A 24,957-nucleotide genomic window follows, 5' to 3' on the forward strand; every position below is an offset into this window, starting at 1 on the left:
TTTTGTGGAACAAACAGGTGTGAATCAGGTGTCCCCTATTTAAGGATGAAGCCAGCACCTGTTGAACATGCTTTTCTCTTTGAAAGCCTGAGGAAAATGGGACGTTCAAGACATTGTTCAGAAGAACAGAAGGCCTCTACTGGTGGTTGGCTCTCACTGCGGTATTGTATCACTTCCTGTTCCAGAGCACAGCGGTGTTTTGCTGTATCTGTTAGCTGTTTAATCTGCGCAGTTAGATTGATCTAGTTATCTAGATAACGATTTGCTTCACAGTGTAATCTTCACGTGCCTTAACTAAAGCACTCCCTCTGCTGAATCACTAGCTCTTAGCTAGTAGCTGTGCTACTAGCTCTTAGCCGGTTTAGCATGGCGGCTTCTCCTGTCTCTCCCGCACTTTTCTGCACTGGGTGTGAAATGTTTAGTTATTCCTCGGCCTCCTTTAGCAGTAATGGTACCTGTAATAAGTGTAGCTTATTCGTAGCTTTGGAGGCCAGGCTGGGCGAATTGGAGACTCGGCTCCGCACCGTGGAAAATTCTACAGCTAGCCAGGCCCCTGTAGTCGGTGCGGACCAAGGTAGCTTAGCCGCCGTTAGTTTCCCTCTGGCAGATCCCGAGCAGCCGGGAAAGCAGGCCGACTGGGTGACTGTGAGGAGGAAGTGTAGCCCTAAACAGAAGCCCCGTGTACACCGCCAACCCCTTCACCTTTCTAACCATTTTTCCCCACTCGGCGACACACCCGCCGAGGCTCAAACTCTGGTTATTGGCGACTCTGTTTTGAGAAATGTGAAGTTAGCGACACCAGCAACCATAGTCAGTTGTCTTCCGGGGGCCAGAGCAGGCGACATTGAAGGAAATTTGAAACTGCTGGCTAAGGCTAAGCGTAAATTTGGTAAGATTGTAATTCACGTCGGCAGTAATGACACCCGGTTACGCCAATCGGAGGTCACTAAAATTAACATTGAATCGGTGTGTAACTTTGCAAAAACAATGTGGGACTCTGTAGTTTTCTCTGGGCCCCTCCACAATCGGACCGGGAGTGACATGTTTAGCCGCATGTTCTCCTTGAATTGCTGGCTGTCTGAGTGGTGTCCAAAAAATGAGGTGGGCTTCATAGATAATTGGCAAAGCTTCTGGGGAAAACCTGGTCTTGTTAGGAGAGACGGCATCCATCCCACTTTGGATGGAGCAGCTCTCATTTCTAGAAATCTGGCCAATTTTCTGAAATTCTCCAAACCGTGACTATCCAGGGTTGGGACCAGGAAGCAGAGTTGTAGTCTTACACACCTCTCTGCAGCTTCTCTCCCCCTGCCATCCTCTCATTACCCCATCCCCGTAGAGACGGTGCCTGCTCCCAGACCACCAATAACCAGCAAAAATCTATTTAAGCATAAAAACTCAAAAAGAAAAAATAATATAGCACCTTCAACTGCACTACAGACTAAAACAGTTAAATGTGGTCTATTAAACATTAGGTCTCTCTCTTCTAAGTCCCTGTTAGTAAATTATATAATAATTGATCAACATATTGATTTATTCTGCCTTACAGAAACCTGGTTACAGCAGGATGAATATGTTAGTTTAAATGAGTCAACACCCCCGAGTCACACTAACTGCCAGAATGCTCGTAGCACGGGCTGAGGCAGAGGATTAGCAGCAATCTTCCACTCCAGCTTATTAATTAATCAAAGACCCAGACAGAGCTTTAGTTCATTTGAAAGCTTGACTCTTAGTCTTGTCCATCCAAATTGGAAGTCCCAAAAACCAGTTTTATTTGTTATTATCTATCGTCCACCTGGTCGTTACTGTGAGTTTCTCTGTGAATTTTCAGACCTTTTGTCTGACTTAGTGCTTAGCTCAGATAAGATAATTATAGTGGGCGATTTTAACATCCACACAGATGCTGAGAATGACAGCCTCAACACTGCATTTAATCTATTATTAGACTCAATTGGCTTTGCTCAAAATGTAAATGAGTCCACCCACCACTTTAATCATATCTTAGATCTTGTTCTGACTTATGGTATGGAAATTGAAGACTTAACAGTATTCCCTGAAAACTCCCTTCTGTCTGATCATTTCTTAATAACATTTACATTTACTCTGATGGACTACCCAGCAGTGGGGAATAAGTGTCATTACACTACAAGTCTTTCAGAAAGCGCTGTAACTAGGTTTAAGGATATGATTCCTTCTTTATGTTCTCTAATGTCATATACCAACACAGTGCAGAGTAGCTACTTAAACTCTGTAAGTGAGATAGAGTATCTCGTCAATAGTTTTACATCCTCATTGAAGACAACTTTGGATGCTGTAGCTCCCAAGAGCTTTAAATCAGAAGTGTCTGACTCCGTGGTATAACTCACAAACTCGCAGCTTAAAGCAGATAACCCGTAAGTTGGAGAGGAAATGGCGTCTCACTAATTTAGAAGATCTTCACTTAGCCTGGAAAAAGAGTCTGTTGCTCTATAAAAAAGCCCTCCATAAAGCTAGGACATCTTACTACTCATCACTAATTGAAGAAAATAAGAACAACCCCAGGTTTCTTTTCAGCACTGTAGCCAGGCTGACAAAGAGTCAGAGCTCTATTGAGCCGAGTATTCCTTTAAGTTTAACTAGTAATGACTTCATGACTTTCTTTGCTAATAAAATTTTAACTATTAGAGAAAAAATTACTCATAACCATCCTAAAGATGTATCGTTATCTTTGGCTGCTTTCAGTGATGCCGGTATTTGGTTAGACTCTTTCTCTCAGACTGTTCTGTAAGAGTTATTTTCATTAGTTAGTTCTTCCAAACCATCAACATGTCTATTAGACCCCATTCCTACCAGGCTGCTCAAGGAAGCCCTACCATTATTTAATGCTTCCATCTTAAATATGATCAATCTATCTTTATTAGTTGACTATGTACCACAGGCTTTTAAGGTGGCAGTAATTAAACCATTACTTAAAAAGCCATCACTTGACCCAGCTATCATAGCTACTTATAGGCCAATCTCCAACCTTCCTTTTCTCTCAAAAATTCTTGAAAGGGTAGTTGTAAAACAGCTAACTGTTCATCTGCAGAGGAATGGTCTATTTGAAGAGTTTCAGTCAGGTTTTAGAATTCATCATAGTACAGAAACAGCATTAGTGAAGGTTACAAATGATCTTCTTATGGCCTCAGACAGTGGACTCATCTCTGTGCTTGTTCTGTTAGACCTCAGTGCTGCTTTTGATACTGTTGACCATAAAATTTTATAACAGAGATTAGAGCATGCCATAGGTATTAAAGGCACTGCGCTGCGGTGGTTTGAATCATATTTATCTAATAGATTACAATTTGTTCATGTAAATGGGGAATCTTCTTCACAGACTAAGGTTAATTATGGAGTTCCACAAGGTTCTGTGCTAGGACCAATTTTATTCACTTTATACATGCTTCCCTTAGGCAGTATTATTAGACGGCATTGCTTAAATTTTCATTGTTATGCAGATGATACCCAGCTTTATCTATCCATGAAGCCAGAGGACACACACCAATTAGCTAAACTGCAGGATTGTCTTACAGACATAAAGACATGGATGACCTCTAATTTCCTGCTTTTAAACTCAGATAAAACTGAAGTTATTGTACTTGGCCCCACAAATCTTAGAAGCATGGTGTCTAACCAGATCGTTACTCTGGATGGCATTACCCTGACCTCTAGTAATACTGTGAGAAATCTTGGAGTCATTTTTGATCAGGATATGTCATTCAAAGCGCATATTAAACAAATATGTAGGACTGCTTTTTTGCATTTACGCAATATCTCTAAAATTAGAAAGGTCTCTCTTCATTGGCTTCCTGTTAATTCTAGAATAGAATTTAAAATTCTTCTTCTTACTTATAAGGTTTTGAATAATCAGGTCCCATCTTATCTTAGGGACCTCATAGTACCATATCACCCCAATAGGGCGCTTCGCTCTCAGACTGCAGGCTTACTTGTAGTTCCTAGGGTTTGTAAGAGTAGAATGGGAGGCAGAGCCTTCAGCTTTCAGGCTCCTCTCCTGTGGAACCAGCTCCCAATTCAGATCAGGGAGACAGACACCCTCTCTACTTTTAAGATTAGGCTTAAAACTTTCCTTTTTGCTAAAGCTTATAGTTAGGGCTGGATCAGGTGACCCTGAACCATCCCTTAGTTATGCTGCTATAGACTTAGACTGCTGGGGGGTTCCCATGATGCACTGTTTCTTTCTCTTTTTGCTCTGTATGCACCACTCTGCATTTAATCATTAGTGATTGATCTCTGCTCCCCTCCACAGCATGTCTTTTTCTTGGTTCTCTCCCTCAGCCCCAACCAGTCCCAGCAGAAGACTGCCCCTCCCTGAGCCTGGTTCTGCTGGAGGTTTCTTCCTGTTAAAAGGGAGTTTTTCCTTCCCACTGTCGCCAAGTGCTTGCTCACAGGGGGTCATTTTGACCGTTGGGGTTTTTATGTAATTATTGTATGGCCTTGCCTTACAATATAAAGCGCCTTGGGGCAACTGTTTGTTGTGATTTGGCGCTATATAAATAAAATTGATGATGGTTGATGAAGAACAGCATAGTTTGATTAAAAAGTTGATTGGAGAGGGGAAAACTTATACGCAGGTGCAAATAATTATAGGCTGTTCATCTACAATGATCTCCAATGCTTTAAAATGGACAAAAAACCAGAGACACGTGGAAGAAAATGGAAAACAACCATCAAAATGGATAGAAGAATAACCAGAATGGCAAAGGCTCACCCATTGATCAGCTCCAGGATGATCAAAGACAGTCTGGAGTTACCTGTAAGTGCTGTGACAGTTAGAAGATGCCTGTGTGAAGCTAATTTATGTGCAAGAATCCCCCGCAAAGTCCCTCTGTTAAATAAAAGACATGTGCAGAAGAGGTTACAATTTGCCAAAGAACACATCAACTGGCCTAAAGAGAAATGGAGGAATATTTTGTGGACTGATGAGAGTAAAATTGTTTTTTTTGGAGGGGGGGGGGGGGGTCCAAGGGCCACAGACAGTTTGTGAGACGACCCCCAAACTCTGAATTCAAGCCACAGTTCACAGTGAAGACAGTGAAGCATGGTGGTGCAAGCATCATGATATGGGCATGTTTCTCCTACTATGGTGTTGGGCCTATATATCGCATACCAGGTATCAAGGATCAGTTTGGATATGTCAAAATACTTGAAGAGGTCATGTTGCCTTATGCTGAAGAGGACATGCCCTTGAAATGGGTGTTTCAACAAGACAATGACCCCAAGCACACTAGTAAACAAGCAAAATCTTGGTTCCAAACCAACAAAATTAATGCCTCACAAATGTGAAGAAATCATGAAAAACTGTGGTTATACAACTAAATACTAGTTTAGTGATTCACAGGATTGCTAAAAAAGCAGTTTGAACATAATAGTTTTGAGTTTGTAGCATCAACAGCAGATGCTACTATTATTGTGAACACCCCCTTTTCTACTTTTTTTTTACTAATAGCCCAATTTCATAGCCTTAAGAGTGTGCATATCATGAATGTCTTGTTGGATTTGTGAGAATCTACTGGTACCTTGTTTCCCATGTAACAATAAGAAATATACTGAAAACCTGGATTAATCTTTTTAGTCACATAGCACTACTATTATTCTGAACACTACTGTACTTTGCTGAAAAAATAATTGGGTGTGAATGGAGCACCATTGAAGTCAAACCACATTTCTCTGAATCTTAAAATTACATGATGTAGTTACTAAAATGTTCTGAGGTTCCTCAGTACCTCCATGAGATAAGGAGGTGGGCAACCAATATGAAGACCTGCGTTTGAATGGTTGTCTGTGTTCTTTGGCAAGACACTTCATCTCCATTATCTCAGTCCACCCAGCTTTAAATGGGTATCGGTCTTGGCTGGGTAACTAACGTGCAAAGGACTGGTATCCTGTCCAAGTGCACGTGTAGACTTGTGCGACTTGTGCTTCATGCTGCAAAATCTGGAGATTACCACCAGTACAACTGGGCCTCATGAGCTATATACTAGGATTTACTTACAACATATACTATTAAGTTTGTATGGGGACAATTTATCCACTGTGGGTACTCATACCATAAACACCCACAGAAGATTCAACATCTGCCTTTGTTCTTCATTTCCTGCTTGAGGATCCAATAATGGAGGATCCTCACCTCTGCCTCGGCTAGCAAAGCAGAGGCACACAATTAGTTGTTACTTGTGTTATTTCTATTTCGTAATTCTGGGTTTACGGTGTTATTTCTTATCCTGTGTATTCAATATATTAACTATTTTAAGAACTTAAAAAGCGACATTAGCAGTAAAAAAAATTATAATTAAAAATCTGACCACAGATCATTTCTAAAAGAGGCTTGCTATAGAGCGGTATAGCAGAAAAAATGGCACCTAGCTGGTCATATTTCTTAGGACATCATTGTACTGCAAACATACCGACAATTACACAGTTGCATGCTAGCATTATGTTGTGTTCCTGTTTTTGTTTTGTTGGTTTTTGCCATTCTTTTCAAAACTAACTTTTAAAAAAGGTTTTCTCCCACATTAAGCAATAGTCAAAGGTGACCAGAGTACAAAGATGGTTCCTTGCCAACAATTTATAATGTGACCTTTTAAATAAAGCAAACTTATCATTTAAGCATGAACTGTCATGTATGTACAGTGCATCTGGAATGTATTCAGTGCTTCACTTTTTCCACATTTTGTTATGTTACACTAAATTAATTTTTTCCCTCAAAATTCTACTCACAACACCCCTTAATGACAACATGAAAAAAGTTTTTTTTCAAAATGTATTAATAATAAAATATAATAAAACTAAGAAATGGCATGTACATAGGAATTCATACCCTTTGCACAATACTATGTTGATTGGCACCTTTGATAGCAATTACACCCTCATGTCTTCTTGAATATGATGCACAAGCTTGGTGCACCTGTCTTTGGGCAGTTTTGCCCATTCCTCTTTGCACCACCTTTCAAGCTCCATCAGGTTGGATAAGGAGTGTCGGTGCACAGCAATTTTCGAATCATTCCAGAGATGTTCAATCAGATTCAGGTCTGGGCTCTGGCTGGGCAACTCAAGGACATTCACAGAGTTGTCCTGAAGCCACTCCTTTGATATCTTGGCTGTGTGCTTAGAGTTATTGTCCTGCTGAAAGATGAACCATCACCACAGTCTGAGATCAAGAGCACTCTGGAGCAGGTTTTCATCCAGGATGTCTCTGTACAGGGCAGCATGGTGGCTTAGTGGTTAGCACTGTTGCCTCACAGCGAGAAGGTCGTGGGTTCAATTCCGGTGGCCTTTCTGTGTGGAGTTTGCATGTTCTCCCCGTGTGTGCGTGGGTTTCCTCCGGGTGCTCCGGTTTCCTCCCACATCCAAAGACATGCGGGTTACGTGGATTGGAGTCTTTAAAATTGTCCGTAGGTGTGTGTGTGTGGGTGTGCCTGTGTTTGTTTGTCTGTTTGTGGTCCTGCGACAGACTGGCATCCTGTCCCACCTCGCACTCTATGACTGCTGGGATAGGCTCCAGCCCCCCGCTACCCTTAATTGGACTAAGTGGTACACACTCAAGACACCAGGTTTTCTTCATTTTTTTCCCCCTCATACCAGTTGTTTACCTTTTTTTCCCACAGTTCTACAATTCCCCAGGTAACGGTGTGTTCAACATCACAATACTAAGAACTGTGGGTAAAAATGCGCACTTCCAGATAGTGGGCATAAAGGGCTCAAAATGTTTGTAAGATCCCTCTTGCACTTAATGAAACTTCATAAACGTAAAAACATGCCAGCCTTTAGTACGGTCTTTGTGACTTTGTGTCTCAAAAATATTTTACTGAAAAAAATACGAATATGGGAACTCTGAGTTTATTGGGATTAATGATCAAATACACATATTCCTTTTTTTAATCCCCTGCAAGTCACGCGGGGACAGACCATGCACATGTCTTGCTATCACGGTCATCTTTCAACACTATAAGATATGAACGCCTTATCCAATTCATACCATTCTCATTCATACAGCCTCAACACTGCATTTAATCTATTATTAGACTCAATTGGCTTTGCTCAAAATGTAAATGAGTCCACCCACCACTTTAATCATACTTTAGATCTTGTTTTGACTCCCCTCCCCAATCGGACCGGGAGTGACATGTTTAGCCGCATGTTCTCCTTGAATTGCTTGCTGTCTGAGTGGTGTCCAAAAAATGAGGTGGGCTTCATAGATAATTGGCAAAGCTTCTGGGGAAAACCTGGTCTTGTTAGGAGAGACGGCATCCATCCCACTTTGGATGGAGCAGCTCTCATTTCTAGAAATCTGGCTAATTTTCTTAAATCCTCCAAACCGTGACTATCCAGGGTTGGGACCAGGAAGCAGAGTTGTAGTCTTACACACCTCTCTGCAGCTTCTCTCCCCCTGCCATCCCCTCATTACCCCATCCCCGTAGAGACGGTGCCTGCTCCCAGACTACCAATAACCAGCAAAAATCTATTTAAGCATAAAAATTCAAAAAGAAAAAATAATATAGCACCTTCAACTGCACCACAGACTAAAACAGTTAAATGTGGTCTATTAAACATTAGGTCTCTCTCTTCTAAGTCCCTGTTGGTAAATGATATAATAATTGATCAACATATTGATTTATTCTGCCTAACAGAAACCTGGTTACAGCAGGATGAATATGTTAGTTTAAATGAGTCAACACCCCCGAGTCACACTAACTGTCAGAATGCTCGTAGCACGGGCCGGGGCGGTGGATTAGCAGCAATCTTCCATTCCAGCTTGTTAATTAATCAAAAACCCAGACAGAGCTTTAATTCATTTGAAAGCTTGTCTCTTAGTCTTGTCCATCCAAATTGGAAGTCCCAAAAACCAGTTTTGTTATTATCCATCGTCCACCTGGTCGTTACTGTGAGTTTCTCTGTGAATTTTCAGACCTTTTGTCTGACTTAGTGCTTAGCTCAGATAAGATAATTATAGTGGGCGATTTTAACATCCACACAGATGCTGAGAATGACAGCCTCAACACTGCATTTAATCTATTATTAGACTCTATTGGCTTTGCTCAAAAAGTAAATGAGTCCACCCACCACTTTAATCATATCTTAGATCTTGTTCTGACTTATGGTATGGAAATAGAAGACTTAATAGTATTCCCTGAAAACTCCCTTCTGTCTGATCATTTTTTAATAACATTTACATTTACTCTGATGGACTACCCAGCAGTAGGGAATAAGTTTCATTACACTAGAAGTCTTTCAGAAAGCGCTGTAACTAGGTTTCAGGATATGATTCCTTCTTTATGTTCTCTAATGCCATATAACAACACAGTGCAGAGTAGCTACCTAAACTCTGTAAGGGAGATAGAGTATCTCGTCAATAGTTTTACATCCTCATTGAAGACAACTTTGGATGCTGTAGCTCCTCTGAAAAAGAGAGCTTTAAATCAGAAGTGCCTGACTCCATGGTATAACTCTCAAACTCGTAGCTTAAAGCAGATAACCCGTAAGTTGGAGAGGAAATGGCGTCTCACTAATTTAGAAGATCTTCACTTAGCCTGGAAAAAGAGTCTGTTGCTCTATAAAAAAGCCCTCCGTAAAGCTAGGACATCTTTCTACTCATCACTAATTGAAGAAAATAAGAACAACCCCAGGTTTCTTTTCAGCACTGTAGCCAGGCTGACAAAGAGTCAGAGCTCTATTGAGCTGAGTATTCCATTAACTTTAACTAGTAATGAGTTCATGACTTTCTTTGCTAACAAAATTTTAACTATTAGAGAAAAAATTACTCATAACCATCCCAAAGACGTATCGTTATCTTTGGCTGCTTTCAGTGATGCCGGTATTTGGTTAGACTCTTTCTCTCCGATTGTTCTGTCTGAGTTATTTTCATTAGTTACTTCATCCAAACCATCAACATGTTTATTAGACCCCATTCCTACCAGGCTGCTCAAGGAAGCCCTACCATTATTTAATGCTTCGATCTTAAATATGATCAATCTATCTTTGTTAGTTGGCTATGTACCACAGGCTTTTAAGGTGGCAGTAATTAAACCATTACTTAAAAAGCCATCACTTGACCCAGCTATCTTAGCTAATTATAGGCCAATCTCCAACCTTCCTTTTCTCTCAAAAATTCTTGAAAGGGTAGTTGTAAAACAGCTAACTGATCATCTGCAGAGGAATGGTCTATTTGAAGAGTTTCAGTCAGGTTTTAGAATTCATCATAGTACAGAAACAGCATTAGTGAAGGTTACAAATGATCTTCTTATGGCCTCGGACAGTGGACTCATCTCTGTGCTTGTTCTGTTAGACCTCAGTGCTGCTTTTGATACTGTTGACCATAAAATTTTATTACAGAGATTAGAGCATGCCATAGGTATTAAAGGCACTGCGCTGCGGTGGTTTGAATCATATTTGTCTAATAGATTACAATTTGTTCATGTAAATGGGGAATCTTCTTCACAGACTAAAGTTAATTATGGAGTTCCACAAGGTTCTGTGCTAGGACCAATTTTATTCACTTTATATATGCTTCCCTTAGGCAGTATTATTAGACGGTATTGCTTAAATTTTCATTGTTACGCAGATGATACCCAGCTTTATCTATCCATGAAGCCAGACGACACACACCAATTAGCTAAACTGCAGGATTGTCTTACAGACATGAAGACATGGATGACCTCTAATTTCCTGCTTTTAAACTCAGATAAAACTGAAGTTATTGTACTTGGCCCCACAAATCTTAGAAACATGGTGTCTAACCAGATCCTTACTCTGGATGGCATTACCCTGACCTCTAGTAATACTGTGAGAAATCTTGGAGTCATTTTGATCAGGATATGTCATTCAAAGCGCATATTAAATAAATATGTAGGACTGCTTTTTTGCATTTACGCAATATCTCTAAAATCAGAAAGGTCTTGTCTCAGAGTGATGCTGAAAAACTAATTCATGCATTTATTTCCTCTAGGCTGGACTATTGTAATTCATTATTATCAGGTTGTCCTAAAAGTTCCCTAAAAAGCCTTCAGTTAATTCAAAATGCTGCAGCTAGAGTGCTGACGGGGACTAGAAGGAGAGAGCATATCTCACCCATATTGGCCTCTCTTCATTGGCTTCCTGTTAATTCTAGAATAGAATTTAAAATTCTTCTTCTTACTTATAAGGTTTTGAATAATCAGGTCCCATCTTATCTTAGGGACCTCGTAGTACCATATCACCCCAATAGAGCGCTTCGCTGTCAGACTGCAGGCTTACTTGTAGTTCCTAGGGTTTGTAAGAGTAGAATGGGAGGCAGAGCCTTCAGCTTTCAGGCTCCTCTCCTGTGGAACCAGCTCCCAATTCAGATCAGGGAGACAGACACCCTCTCTACTTTTAAGATTAGGCTTAAAACTTTCCTTTTTGCTAAAGCTTATAGTTAGGGCTGGATCAGGTGACCCTGAACCATCCCTTAGTTATGCTGCTATAGACGTAGACTGCTGGGGGGTTCCCATGATGCACTGTTTCTTTCTCTTTTTGCTCTGTATGCACCACTCTGCATTTAATCATTAGTGATCGATCTCTGCTCCCCTCCACAGCATGTCTTTTTCCTGGTTCTCTCCCTCAGCCCCAACCAGTCCCAGCAGAAGACTGCCCCTCCCTGAGCCTGGTTCTGCTGGAGGTTTCTTCCTGTTAAAAGGGAGTTTTTCCTTCCCACTGTAGCCAAGTGCTTGCTCACAGGGGGTCGTTTTGACCGTTGGGGTTTTACATCATTATTGTATGGCCTTGCCTTACAATATAAAGCGCCTTGGGGCAACTGTTTGTTGTGATTTGGCGCTATATAAAAAAAAAATTGATTGATTGATTGATTGGCTATGTACCACAGGCTTTTAAGGTGGCAGTAATTAAACCATTACTTAAAAAGCCATCACTTGACTCAGCTATCTTAGCTAATTATAGGCCAATCTCCAACCTTCCTTTTCTCTCAAAAATTCTTGAAAGGGTAGTTGTAAAACAGCTAACTGATCATCTGCAGAGGAATGGTGTATTTGAAGAGTTTCAGTCAGGTTTTAGAATTCATCATAGTACAGAAACAGCATTAGTGAAGGTTACAAATGATCTTCTTATGGCCTCAGACAGTGGAGTCATCTCTGTGCTTGTCCTGTTAGACCTCAGTGCTGCTTTTGATACTGTTGACCATAAAATTTTATTACAGAGATTAGAGCATGCCATAGGTATTAAAGGCACTGTGCTGTGGTGGTTTGAATCATATGTATCTACTAGATTACAATTTGTTCATGTAAATGGGGAGTCTTCTTCACAGACTAAGGTTAATTATGGAGTTCCACAAGGTTCTGTGCTAGGACCAATTTTATTCACTTTATACATGCTTCCCTTAGGCAGTATTATTAGAAAGCATTGCTTAAATTTTCATTGTTACGCAGATGATACCCAGCTTTATCTATCCATGAAGCCAGAGGACACACACCAATTAGTTAAACTGCAGGAATGTCTTACAGACATAAAGACATGGATGACCTCTAATTTCCTGCTTTTAAATTCAGATAAAACTGAAGTTATTGTACTTGGCCCCACAAATCTTAGAAACATGGTGTCTAACCAGATCCTTACCCTGGATGGCATTACCCTGACCTCTAGTAATACTGTGAGAAATCTTGGAGTCATTTTTGATCAGGATATGTCCTTCACTGCACTGAGTGTTTCTTTCTCTTTTTGCTCTGTATGCACCACTCTGCATTTAATCATTAGTGATTGATCTCTGCTCTCTTCCACAGCATGTCTTTTCCTGATTCTCTCCCCTCAGCCCCAACCAGTCCCAGCAGAAGACTGCCCCTCCCTGAGCCTGGTTCTGCTGGATGTTTCTTCCTGTTAAAAGGGAGTTTTTCCTTCCCACTGTCGCCAAGTGCTTGGTCATAGGGGGTCGTTTTGACCGTTGGGGTTTTTCCGTAATTATTGTATGGCTTTTGCCTTGCAATATAAAGCGCCTTGGGGCAACTGTTGTTGTGATTTGGCGCTATATAAATAAAATTGATTTGATTTGATTTGATACCAAAATTGATATACGAGGTCTCTTAGAAAACTATCCTACCTTTTTATTTTTTAAAAAAATTATATGGATTTGAATGACGTGTGATTACACCAATCATGCTTGAACCCTCATGCGCATGCGTGAGTTTTTTCACGCGTGTCGGTGACGTCATTTCCCTGTGGGCAGGCCTTGAGTGAGATGTGGTCCCGCCCTCTCAGCTGAATTCCTTTGTTTCACACGCTGCTCGAGGCGGCGCGCGTTGCTTTATCAAAATTTTTTCTGGACCTGTGAGGAATATCCGAGTGGACACTATTCGAGAAATTAAGCTGGTTTTCGGTGAAAAGTTTAACGGCTGATGAGAGATTATGGGGTGTTTCTGTCGGTGTAAGGACTTCCCACAGAGCGGGATGTCCTGCAGCGCTTCCAGGCGCCGTCCTCGGCCGGTTTCGACCTGAAAACATCCTAATTTAAGGCTTAATTCACCCAGGACGTCGTGAGAGAACAGAGAAGATTCAGAAGAGGCCGGCATGAGGACTTTATGCAGACATTCCACTGTTTAAGGACATTTTTTAATGAAAGACGTGCGCGCAAATTCGCCGAGTCGTTTTCGTGACGACTCGGCAAATCTGTGTGCGCTGCGACAGGAAAAACACCTCCGTGTTGAAAACCATTTGTAAAATTCAGGCGGCTTTTGATGGCTTTCAACAAGTAAGTAACTGAGAAATTGTTTAACAGCTTGGGCATGTTCCAACTTGCCCGTTAAGGTTTCCAACGGAGGTGTTTTTCCTGTCGCGACCCCCCGCGGTCGGGTCCGGCCCGACATGCGACTCTGCCCGCACGTTCTTTCATTACAAAATGTCCGTTAACAATGGAATGTCTGAATAAACTCCTCATGCCGACTTCTTCTGAAAGTTCTCTGTTCTCTGACGACTTACTGGGTCAACAAAGCCTGAAATGTGGAAGTTTTCAACTTGAAACGGCGAGACGCTGCCGCCTCGTAGCGCAGATCGCCGTCAGGCACCGTGGGCCATCCTTATGGCGACACTACCAGACCAAAATCTCTCATCAGCCATTAAAATTTTTACCAAAAACCAGCTGAATTTATCGAATGGTGTCCACTCAGTTGTGCCTTACAGTTTTGAAAAAATTTTGATCAAACAAAGCAGCAGTCTCTGAGCCATTCCTAAACAATGAAAAAATCGACGAGAGAGTGGGCCACTCCTCACTCAAAGACTGCCCACAGGCGAATGATGTAACCGACAGGAGTGAAAAAACTCTCGCATGCCCACGAGGGTTCAAGCATGTCTGATGTAATCACAAGTGATTCAAATCCATATGGTTTTTGAAAAAAATAATAAGGTCGGATACTTTTCTAATAGACCTCGTACACAATCACATAGTATGTTTCCTCATAAGAACTCATTTTGGATCATCTATCAATCAGGATTGTTCCAACCGAGCCACTTCACACTCTGTACCACTACTAAACAATGTCGATGATTTTTATCTGACTGATTCCCAAATTGACAGACAAAATCATACATATTTTTTTATTTCAATTTTGCTATTACTGAGTAAATACCACACAATGTCTCTGTTTAAGTTTAAATAACTTCAAAAAAATCTATGCAAATTGTTACATCATTTTCTCCACCTTATGCACTTCACACTCCATCAGTGCATGCGTGTGTCCATCATTTTGTTTATTCACATACTACCAGTGGTGGGCACAGTTCCGATAATCCAATAACCGATAATTATCGAAGCTAAAGTTTTCATTATCAGTTTTCATTATCTTTTCAGATAACTTTGAAAACCATTATCGGACTAATTATCGTTCGATAAATTTTTGTCCGATAATTTTTAGACCGCTAACGTGGTAAACAAAGCTGAACAGCTACAAACACTTATAAAATTTTAATTCAGTTGAGCACCTACCTGTTAAATGTTTGGTAGCAGATGTACGAGGTCTGTCAATAAAGTAACGGTCCTTTTTATTTTTTTCAAATACTATATGGATTTCATTCATATGTTTTTATGTCAGACATGCAACCCTCGTGCGCATGCGTGAGTTTTTCCACGCCTGTCGGTGACGTCATTCACCTGTGAGCACGCCTTGGGAAGGAGTGGTCCCGCCCCCTCGTCGTATTTTCATTGTCTGGAAATGGCGGAATGAAAAGGACTTTTTTTCCCATCAGAATTTTTTCAGAAGCTGTTAGAGACAGGCACCTGGAAACCATTCGAAAAATTTATTTGGCTTTCGGTGAAAATTTTACGGGCTTCACAGAGAATAAGGTCTGTTACTACAGCTTTAAGGACCCCTTTAAGGACGCTTGGTGCATCGCGCTCGGCGCATCGCGCTCCGAGCTGCGACGACACGGCACAAGCCACCGGACCATTTCTAAACGGATGGCTCTGTGGATACGAGACCGTCGTGTGCTCTTTCTCTGGTTATCACAAGAGCTGGACATCAGCCATTTTCCGGCAGATTTCACTTTTAACAAGAGATTTTGTCATGGAAAGCCGCGCGGAGGCTTCGCGCATAAAGACCGATTTGCTTTGGAAGCGAGACAAAGGAACACCTCCGTTTCGGCGTGTCAGAGGACAAGTTTGGACATGTCTATCTCGGCTTTCAATGCTTACCAGTCCAGTAAGTATCAGTGAAATTGTGGAAAGCTGGACATTTCCAAACTTGTCCTCTGACATGCCGAAATGGAGGTGTTCCTTTGTCTCACTTCCAAAGCAAATCGGTCTTTATGCGCGAAGCCTCCGCGCGGCTTTCCATGACAAAATCTCTTGTTAAAAGTGAAATCTGCCGGAAAATGGCTGATGTCCAGCTCTTGTGATAACCAGAGAAAGAGCACACGACGGTCTCGTATCCACAGAGCCATCCGTTTAGAAATGGTCCGGTGGCTTGTGCCGCGTCGTCGCAGCTCGGAGCGCGACGTGCTAAGCGTCCTTAAAGGAGTCCTTAAAGCTGTAGTAACAGACCTTATTCTCTGTGAAGCCCGTAAAATTTTCACCGAAAGCCAGATACATTTTTCGAATGGTTTCCAGGTGCCAGTTTCTAACAGCTTCTGAAAAAATTCTGATGGAAAAAAGTCCTTTTCATTCCGCCATTTCCAGACAATGAAAATCCGACGAGGGGGCGGGACCACTCCTTCCCAAGGTGTGCTCACAGGCGAATGACGTCACCGACAGGCATGGAAAAACTCACACATGTGCACGAGAGTTCAAGCATGTCTGACGTAAAAACATATGAATGAAATCCATATATTTTTTGAAAAAAATAAAAAGGACCGCTACTTTATTGACAGACCTCGTATAGTTCTACCCTCTGCAAACAGAGGAGAGCTACTTCTAGAAGAAACTGCTCTATCCTCTGCAGGCAAAGGAGAACTGGTCGCACACGCAACTCATTTCTTTTAACCCCATACTGATACGTGGCCAATATCACCCAAGTCATCCAGAGGCATACATTTTTAACTTATGGTTCACATTTTAACCAAACTTATTTCGGACAAGTTATTTAAATTAATGTCACATCTGAAGTTTTCTAAAGTGAAAATATCAGATATATGTTTTAGTTCTAAAGTAATGCGCGAATATGTAAGGTTTTAGTGTGGACATGCTGTGTCCAGGTACATTATGGGTATACTACCAGCAGGAAATGCTTGGCAGCAAGGTGTTTTGTTTTAATTGAAGGTATAATGATCAATTTTCAACTTTCATGTGCAAACCATGTAAATGTTTTGAGTGATCATCTTGTTAAGCCCATGAGCCATTGATGTGTTCTTTCCAACAGGATATGTCCTTTTGTCTAATTTTACTGTAACGCTTCTCTTAGTGGAAATCTTGGATAACTTTGGACAGTTTTTTGGTTTAATTTTTTTTTTATGAAGTTACTGTAGGACATATGTGGGACAGTTAATAAACACTACAGCACATGTGGTTAAAAGGTCAAAGTGGATGATGTGTGGATGTCCATGTGATATCGGCTATAAACTGTTGGTGCCGTTTTGTGCACAGGAGACGTGGTATTGGCCGGGGCAGGTGAGTGCAGATGCTGTGGTGATGAGCGGCGTTCGCTGCTCTGGTACTGAGATGTCGTTGGCCCAGTGCCTGCACCATGGTGACCACCTTAGCTGCCCTAAAGGAGGCGGGCGCAATGCCGCTGGAGTCTCCTGCTCGGAGAGTAAGACCTCTACATTTTTGTTCTGTCAGGAATAACTGTGAATGGTCATGAGAGAATGAATAAGAACAAAGAGGGAATTGACATTTCCGTTTTTAATTACGTATGCTTTGGAATGGTTCCTTTGCCGTTTAATTTAGCAGTATGCTACTGTGCACAGTCTAAGCTTTTAAATATTGCCCTGCACAGGGAGATTTATTTCAACAAACAAAATTATTTCAGCCTCTGGAGAAACTCTGGTACTGAGAAATCTTTCCATGACTGGAGCGCCAATATTCACCCCAAGAGAGCTGTAATTTCAAAATCAAACTCCTTTTTCTTTGCCGATGCCAGACAATTATGTTTGCCAGTGGGAGAATAATTTCTCTGGGTTTCTAAATTTGTTCCGTCTGCATCTGTGTGGTTTCTCCCTGGTCCTCCTGCCCGCCAGCGGCTCCTGACCTGGTGCTGAACCCTCAGGTGGTGGAGGAGACCACCTACATGGAGGACCGGCCCATGTTCATGCTGCAGTGCGCCTACGAGGAGAACTGTCTGGCCACTACCGCTACCCAGACACCTGCCAACTCATACCGCCGCCTGCTGCGCTTCTCCTCGCAGATCCACAACAACGGACTGTCTGATTTCCGACCCAAAGCCGGCCGGCATGCCTGGGTGTGGCACGATTGTCACAGGTCAGTGTCACAATGCAATTAAATAATGAAACCTACTAATTTTTTAGATGTTGGACACAAAAGCAAGATCACTATAGGTCTGTTTCCACCGACGGCCTTGAAATTGGCCTTCTCAGCCACTGTGTCTCCAAAGTGATGAAGACTCACTGGGCTTATGCAGCTACAAATTCAGTGACATAATAATTGTGGGACACATTCAGTTGCAATATAGATTTTCTCACTCCTGCCTGAGAGCTCAAACCCTCCCTGGACTTTGTCCTTTGAGAAGAAGGCCAACAGTGCCTGTACCTTCTTGTCTGTCTGTCTGTTGCCTCTACTTTCGGGGTATTCTGCTCTTGCTCTTGTTGTGCTTGTCTGACGTGGCACTTCTTGTCTTCTCAGCATGTGAATTAATGACCAATCAGCATCAAGCCCTGCCCAACAGTTTTTCACAGCCAACAAGAAGTACCTACCTTGGAGAGGGGACATAGCTCACTCCCAAAAGTCATCTTTCAGGGGTATATGTGTCAACTGCTCTTGGCGCATTACAAAGGTCCTTCCTCAGTTTTAGCTCCCTGAGGCATTTTGTGGCACTGAACTGTGCGTGAAAGCAAATATTCTCTGCAAACAAGTAATACATCTCCAAACTGAGCTCCCTTGTAACGATGAAAATGCACCATTACTCTGCCTAAAAAGTAGCATAGCATTTACTAGTTCTACAGGGAAGAACTAAATTGAAATTCTACTGTAGCGGGATGAAGGTCCCGGGTCCTGATTGAAAAGACGTTCCCGCTAGCTTGGCTAATGGGGAATTCCCCTTTGGCTGACCTGGTAAAGGAATGGTCTTTAGTGCGAGCCGTCCGGGTTCGATCCCACCGCCGTCCCGCCACGAAGGTCCTGCGGTCACACTACCACCAAAATGACAATTTATACATTAAATATCAATACATAGCCCTGTGGTACACTGGCATCCTGTCCAGGGTGAACCCCTCTCTCCCTATGCTGCTGGTATAGGCTCCAGCCCCCCCAACGTGAACCTTGATTGGAGTAAGCAGGTATAGAAAATGAATGAATGAGTGTATATCAATAAACAACTCATGTTAGAAGGAGAGAATGTGTCAAAGTACTAAAAGAAAGAAAGGAAATAAATAAAATAGCTAATCATGGAAGACACAGATTAGGAGGGATAAAGGTTCCATTAACTGTAGAACAAAAAGAAGGAAATGAGAGAATCAGCTCAGTTATTACTCAAAATTGTTGATGTTCTAATAAGCTGTCGATGTGCTGTCCACAGAACTTGTGAGTGGTAAGATGGCCGCCCTTTTGCTTCCGCGGTTTGTATGGAGTGTGTGAGTCAGTGTTATATACAGATATGTTGAAGTTTAATGGTGGTTGATAGGTGCATTACCGCCATCTACTGGACTAAAGTGTGTAACAGAAGCCTGGCAGTAACCAATCAAAAAAACCTGAATTAGTTTTCCTTAAAAATGTCAATAGTTAGCTATATGTTTGTCCCCGTGCTTCTCCGAATAGATTTAGTGATGACCTTCAACTTTATTCTTAAGTTTAAATTTATTTTATTTTTCCTTGTACAAATTTTATTCCACTACCACAAGTTGAACTGATTCTATCTGATTAAAGTGTTTTCATAATCCAGTCAGACGAAGTGAATGGTTGTCCTCCCAGAGCTGACTCAAGCCATTTTGGTGCCCTTGGCGAGATTGTGGTTTAGTGGCTCCCTGCTTGCACACACCATCCCAAACATTAGCCATATGACAGACCTTAAAAGGTTTAATTATTGATCAAACACACCAACACACCAACAAACACACACTAAAATAAATAAAAATAACACAAATAACAGTAAAAAAAAAAAATTAAATGAAATAACATTAATAAAACCAGAGTGCCTGTTCACATTTTGAGAAAATGTTTAGAAAGTCCTGACATCTCGAACAATATCAAAAATAAAAAGATGTACTGGTTTAATAAAAAAGTGCAATGTAATATAAATATAACACAAAATACCCTCAGCCTTATGAGCATTGTGTTCTTTATAATTTGCATTTGCTTCATTAATGATTAAGATCCTATTATCTTATGTACAGTTTGGACATGTTCAAATCAAATCATCATCTGTTCATGTGCAAAACAAGGAATATATGTAGATCACCCTATATGCATTTGCACATATTAATGAGACAAATTCAACTCCATATACTCATAGCTTTAAGTTACCGGAAGTTAGCATGCACGCAAAATGTCTTGTAAATGACTGCAGAGGTGTTATCAGGTTCCATAAACAGCATTTTCAGTTTTAGAAGTGTTTATTTCTCGCTAGCATTTACATAATATAGGCTTGCCTCTACTGGTGGTTGGCTCTCACTGCGGTATTGTATCACTTCCTGTTTTGCTGTATCTGTTAGCTGTTTAATCTGCGCAGTTAGATTGATCTAGTTACCTAGATAACGATTTGTTTCACAGTGTAATCTTCACGTGCCTTAACTAAAGCACTCCCTCTGCTGAATCACCTCTAAATTATTTACACATTATTCACTTTGTGTGTTTTTAGGAATCCGCTAGCTTAGCGCAGCTACTAGCTCTTAGCTGGTTTAGCATGGCGGCTTCTCCTGTCTCTCCTGCACTTTTCTGCTCTGGGCGTGAAATGTTTAGTTATTCCTCGGCCTCCTTTAGCAGTAATGGTACTTGTAATAAGTGTAGCTTATTCGTAGCTTTGGAGGCCAGGCTGGGTGAATTGGAGACTCGGCTCCGCCCCGTGGAAAATTCTACAGCTAGCCAGGCCCCTGTAGTCGGTGCGGACCAAGGTAGCTTAGCCGTCGTTAGTTTCCCTCTGGCAGATCCCGAGCAGCCGGGAAAGCAGGCCGACTGGGTGACTGTGAGGAGGAAGCGTAGTACTAAACAATAGCCCCGTGTACACCACCAACCCGTTCACATTTCTAACCGTTTTTCCCCACTCGACGACACACCCGCGGAGGATCAAACTCTGGTTATTGGCGACTCTGTTTTGCGAATTGTGAAGTTAGCGACACCAGCAACCATAGTCAATTGTCTTCCGGGGGCCAGAGCAGGCGACATTGAAGGAAATTTGAAACTGCTGGCTAAGGCTAAGCGTAAATTTGGTAAGATTGTAATTCACGTCGGCAGTAATGACACCCGGTTACGCCAATCGGAGGTCACTAAAATTAACATTGAATTGGTGTGTAACTTTGCAAAACTTTGTAACTTTCCTTGAATTGCTGTCTGTCTGAGTGGTGTCCAACTCAGACAGAACAATCGGAGAGAAAGAGTCTAACCAAATACCAGCATCACTGAAAGCAGCCAAAGATAACGATATGTCTTTGGGATGGTTATGAGTAATTTTTTCTCTAATAGTTAAAATTTTATTAGCAAAGAAAGTCATGAAGTCATTACTAGTTAAAGTTAAAGGAATACTCGGCTCAATAGAGCTCTGACTCTTTGTCAGCCTGGCTACAGTGCTGAAACTTTATTTTCTTCAATTAGTGATGAGTAGTAAGATGTCCTAGGTTTACGGAGGGCTTTTTTTATAGAGCAACAGACTCTTTTTCCAGGCTAAGTGAAGATCTTCTAAATTAGTGAGACGCCATTTCTTCTCCAACTTACGGGTTATCTGCTTTACGTTTGTGAGTTATACCACGGAGTCAGGCACTTCTGATTTAAAGCTGTCTTTTTTAGAGGAGCTACAGCATCCAAAGTTGTCTTCAATGAGGATGTAAAACTATTGACGAGATACTCTATCTCACTTACAGAGTTTAGGTAGCTACTCTGCACTGTGTTGGTATATGGCATTAGAGAACATAAAGGAGGAATCATATCCTTAAACCTAGTTACAGTGCTTTCTGAAAGACTTCTAGTGTAATGAAACTTATTCCCCACTGCTGGGTAGTCCATCAGAGTAAATGTAAATGTTATTAAGAAATGATCAGACAGAAGGGAGTTTTCAGGGAATACTGTTAAGTCTTCTATTTCCATACCATAAGTCAGAACAAGATCTAAGATATGATTAAAGTGGTGGGTGGACTCATTTACTTTTTGAGCAAAGCCAATAGAGTCTAATAATAGATTAAATGCAGTGTTAAGGCTGTCATTCTCAGCATCTGTGTGGATGTTAAAATCGCCCACTATAATTATCTTATCTGAGCTAAGCACTAAGTCAGACAAAAGGTCTGAAAATTCACAGAGAAACTCACAGTAACGACCAGGTGGACGATAGATAATAACAAATAAAACTGGTTTTTGGGACTTCCAATTTGGATGGACAAGACTAAGAGTCAAGCTTTCAAATGAATTAAAGCTCTGTCTGGGTTTTTGATTAATTAATAAGCTGGAATGGAAGATTGCTGCTAATCCTCCGCCCCGGCCCGTGCTACGAGCATTCTGACAGTTAGTGTGACTCGGGGGTGTTGACTCATTTAAACTAACATATTCATCCTGCTGTAACCAGGTTTCTGTAAGGCAGAATAAATCAATATGTTGATCAATTATTATATCATTTACTGACAGGGACTTAGAAGAGAGAGACCTAATGTTTAATAGACCACATTTAACTGTTTTAGTCTGTGGTACAGTTGAAGGTGCTATATTATTTTTTCTTTTTGAATTTTTATGCTTAAATAGATTTTTGCTGGTTATTGGTGGTCTGGGAGCAGGCACCGTCTCTACGGGGATGGGGTAATGAGGGGATGGCAGGGGGAGAGAAGCTGCAGAGAGGTGTGTAAGACTACAACTCTGCTTCCTGGTCCCAACCCTGGATAGTCACGGTTTGGAGGAATTAAGAAAATTGGCCAGATTTCTAGAAATGAGAGCTGCTCCATCCAAAGTGGGATGGATGCCGTCTCTCCTAACAAGACCAGGTTTTCCCCAGAAGCTTTGCCAATTATCTATGAAGCCCACCTCATTTTTTGGACACCACTCAGACAGCAAGCAATTCAAGGAGAACATGCGGCTAAACATGTCACTCCCGGTCCGATTGGGGAGGGGCCCAGAGAAAACTACAGAGTCCGACATTGTTTTTGCAAAGTTACACACCGATTTAATGTTAATTTTAGTGACCTCCGATTGGCGTAACCGGGTGTCATTACTGCCGACGTGAATTACAATCTTACCAAATTTACGCTTAGCCTTAGCCAGCAGTTTCAAATTTCCTTCAATGTCGCCTGCTCTGGCCCCCGGAAGACAATTGACTATGGTTGCTGGTGTCGCTAACTTCACAATTCGCAAAACAGAGTCGCCAATAACCAGAGTTTGATCCTCGGCGGGTGTGTCGTCGAGTGGGGAAAAACGGTTAGAGATGTGAACGGGTTGGCGGTGTACACGGGGCTTCTGTTTAGGGCTACGCTTCCTCCTCACAGTCACCCAGTCAGCCTGCTTTCCCGGCTGCTCGGGATCTGCCAGGGGGTAACTAACGGCGGCTAAGCTACCTTGGTCCGCACCGACTACAGGGGCCTGGCTAGCTGTAGAATTTTCCACGGTGCGGAGCCGAGTCTCCAATTCGCCCAGCCTGGCCTCCAAAGCTACGAATAAGCTACACTTATTACAAGTACCGTTACTGCTAAAGGAGGCCGAGGAATAACTAAACATTTTACACCCAGAGCAGAAAAGTGCGGGAGAGACAGGAGAAGCCGCCATGCTAAATCGGCTAAGAGCTAGTAGCTACGCTAAGCTAGCAGATTCCTAAAAACACACAAAGTGAATAATGTGTAAATAATTTAGAGGTGATTCAGCAGAGGGAGTGCTTTAGTTAAGGCACGTAAAGATTACACTGGGAAACAAATCGTAATCTAGATAACTAGATCAGTCTAACTGCGCAGATTAAACAGCTAACAGATACAGAAAAACACCGCTGTGCTCCGGAACAGGAAGTGATACAATACCGCAGTGAGAGCCAACCACCAATAGAGGCAAGGCTCCTCTCCTGTGGAACCAGCTCCCAATTCAGATCAGGGAGACAGACACCCTCTCTACTTTTAAGATTAGGCTTAAAACTTTCCTTTTTGCTAAAGCTTATAGTTAGGGCTGGATCAGGTGACCCTGAACCATCCCTTAGTTATGCTGCTATAGACTTAGACTGCTGGGGGGTTCCCATGATGCACTGAGTGCCTCTTTCCCTTTTTGCTCTTTATGCACCACTCTGCATTTAATCATTAGTGATTGATCTCTGCTCCCCTCCACAGCATGTCTTTTTTCTGGTTGTCTCCATCAGCTCCAGCAGAGCCTGGTTCTGCTGGAGGTTTCTTCCTGTTAAAAGGGAGTTTTTCCTTCCCACTGTCGCCAAGTGCTTGCTCACGGGGGGTTGTTTTGACTGTTGGGGTTTTTACGTAATTATTGTATGGCCTTGCCTTACAATATAAAGCGCCTTGGGGCAACTGTTTGTTGTGATTTGGCACTATATAAATAAAATTGATTGATTGATTGATAATATATGATACAGAGGTTATATTTATACACAAAACAGGGTTTTGCCGCTAGATACCAGCCTGTGATGTCGCTATACTAATGTCTGCGGAATGTATTGTAAATAAATTCAGAGGTGTTATTGGGCTCCATAAACAGCGTTTTCAGTTTTAGAAGTTCAAGAGAGACAAGAGAGTTTGCCAAAAGGCACCTGAAGGACAGCAATGTACAGAGACATCCTGGATTAAAAACCTGCGACACTCCCCATCCAACCTGATGGAGCTTGAGGGATGCTGCAAAGAGAAATGGGCAAAATTGCCCAGAGATAGGTGCACCAAGCTTGTGGCATCATATTCAAGAAGACTTGAGGCTGTAATTGTTGCCAAAAGTGCATCAACAAAGTATTGAGCAAAGGGTGTGAATACTTACGTACACGTGATTTCTTAGGGATTTTTTTGTTGTTGTTTTTTATAAATTAGCAAAAATAATAATAAAAATGCAGTTTCATGTTGTCATTATGGGGTGTTGTGAGTAGAATTTTGATAGAAAAAAAAAATAATTTACTCCATTTCAGAACAAGGCTGTAACATAACAAAAATGTGGAAAAAGTGAAGCACTGTGAATAATTTCTGGATGCACTGTATCTA

The 24,957-nt window shown here is 41.7% G+C and overlaps 1 protein-coding gene across 1 annotated transcript in view; it reads left to right on the forward strand.

Moving 5' to 3' along the window:
* Positions 1–24,957, forward strand: part of loxl2b (lysyl oxidase-like 2b) — a 119,646-nt gene that overhangs the window by 79,281 nt on the left and 15,408 nt on the right. The window contains 2 exon segments of the mRNA XM_034171028.1: positions 17,066–17,231; positions 17,659–17,899. Coding sequence (XP_034026919.1) covers positions 17,066–17,231; positions 17,659–17,899 — 407 coding nt within the window.

This window comes from Thalassophryne amazonica, chromosome 5 (assembly GCF_902500255.1).
Source record: "Thalassophryne amazonica chromosome 5, fThaAma1.1, whole genome shotgun sequence".
Taxonomy (NCBI): domain Eukaryota; kingdom Metazoa; phylum Chordata; class Actinopteri; order Batrachoidiformes; family Batrachoididae; genus Thalassophryne; species Thalassophryne amazonica.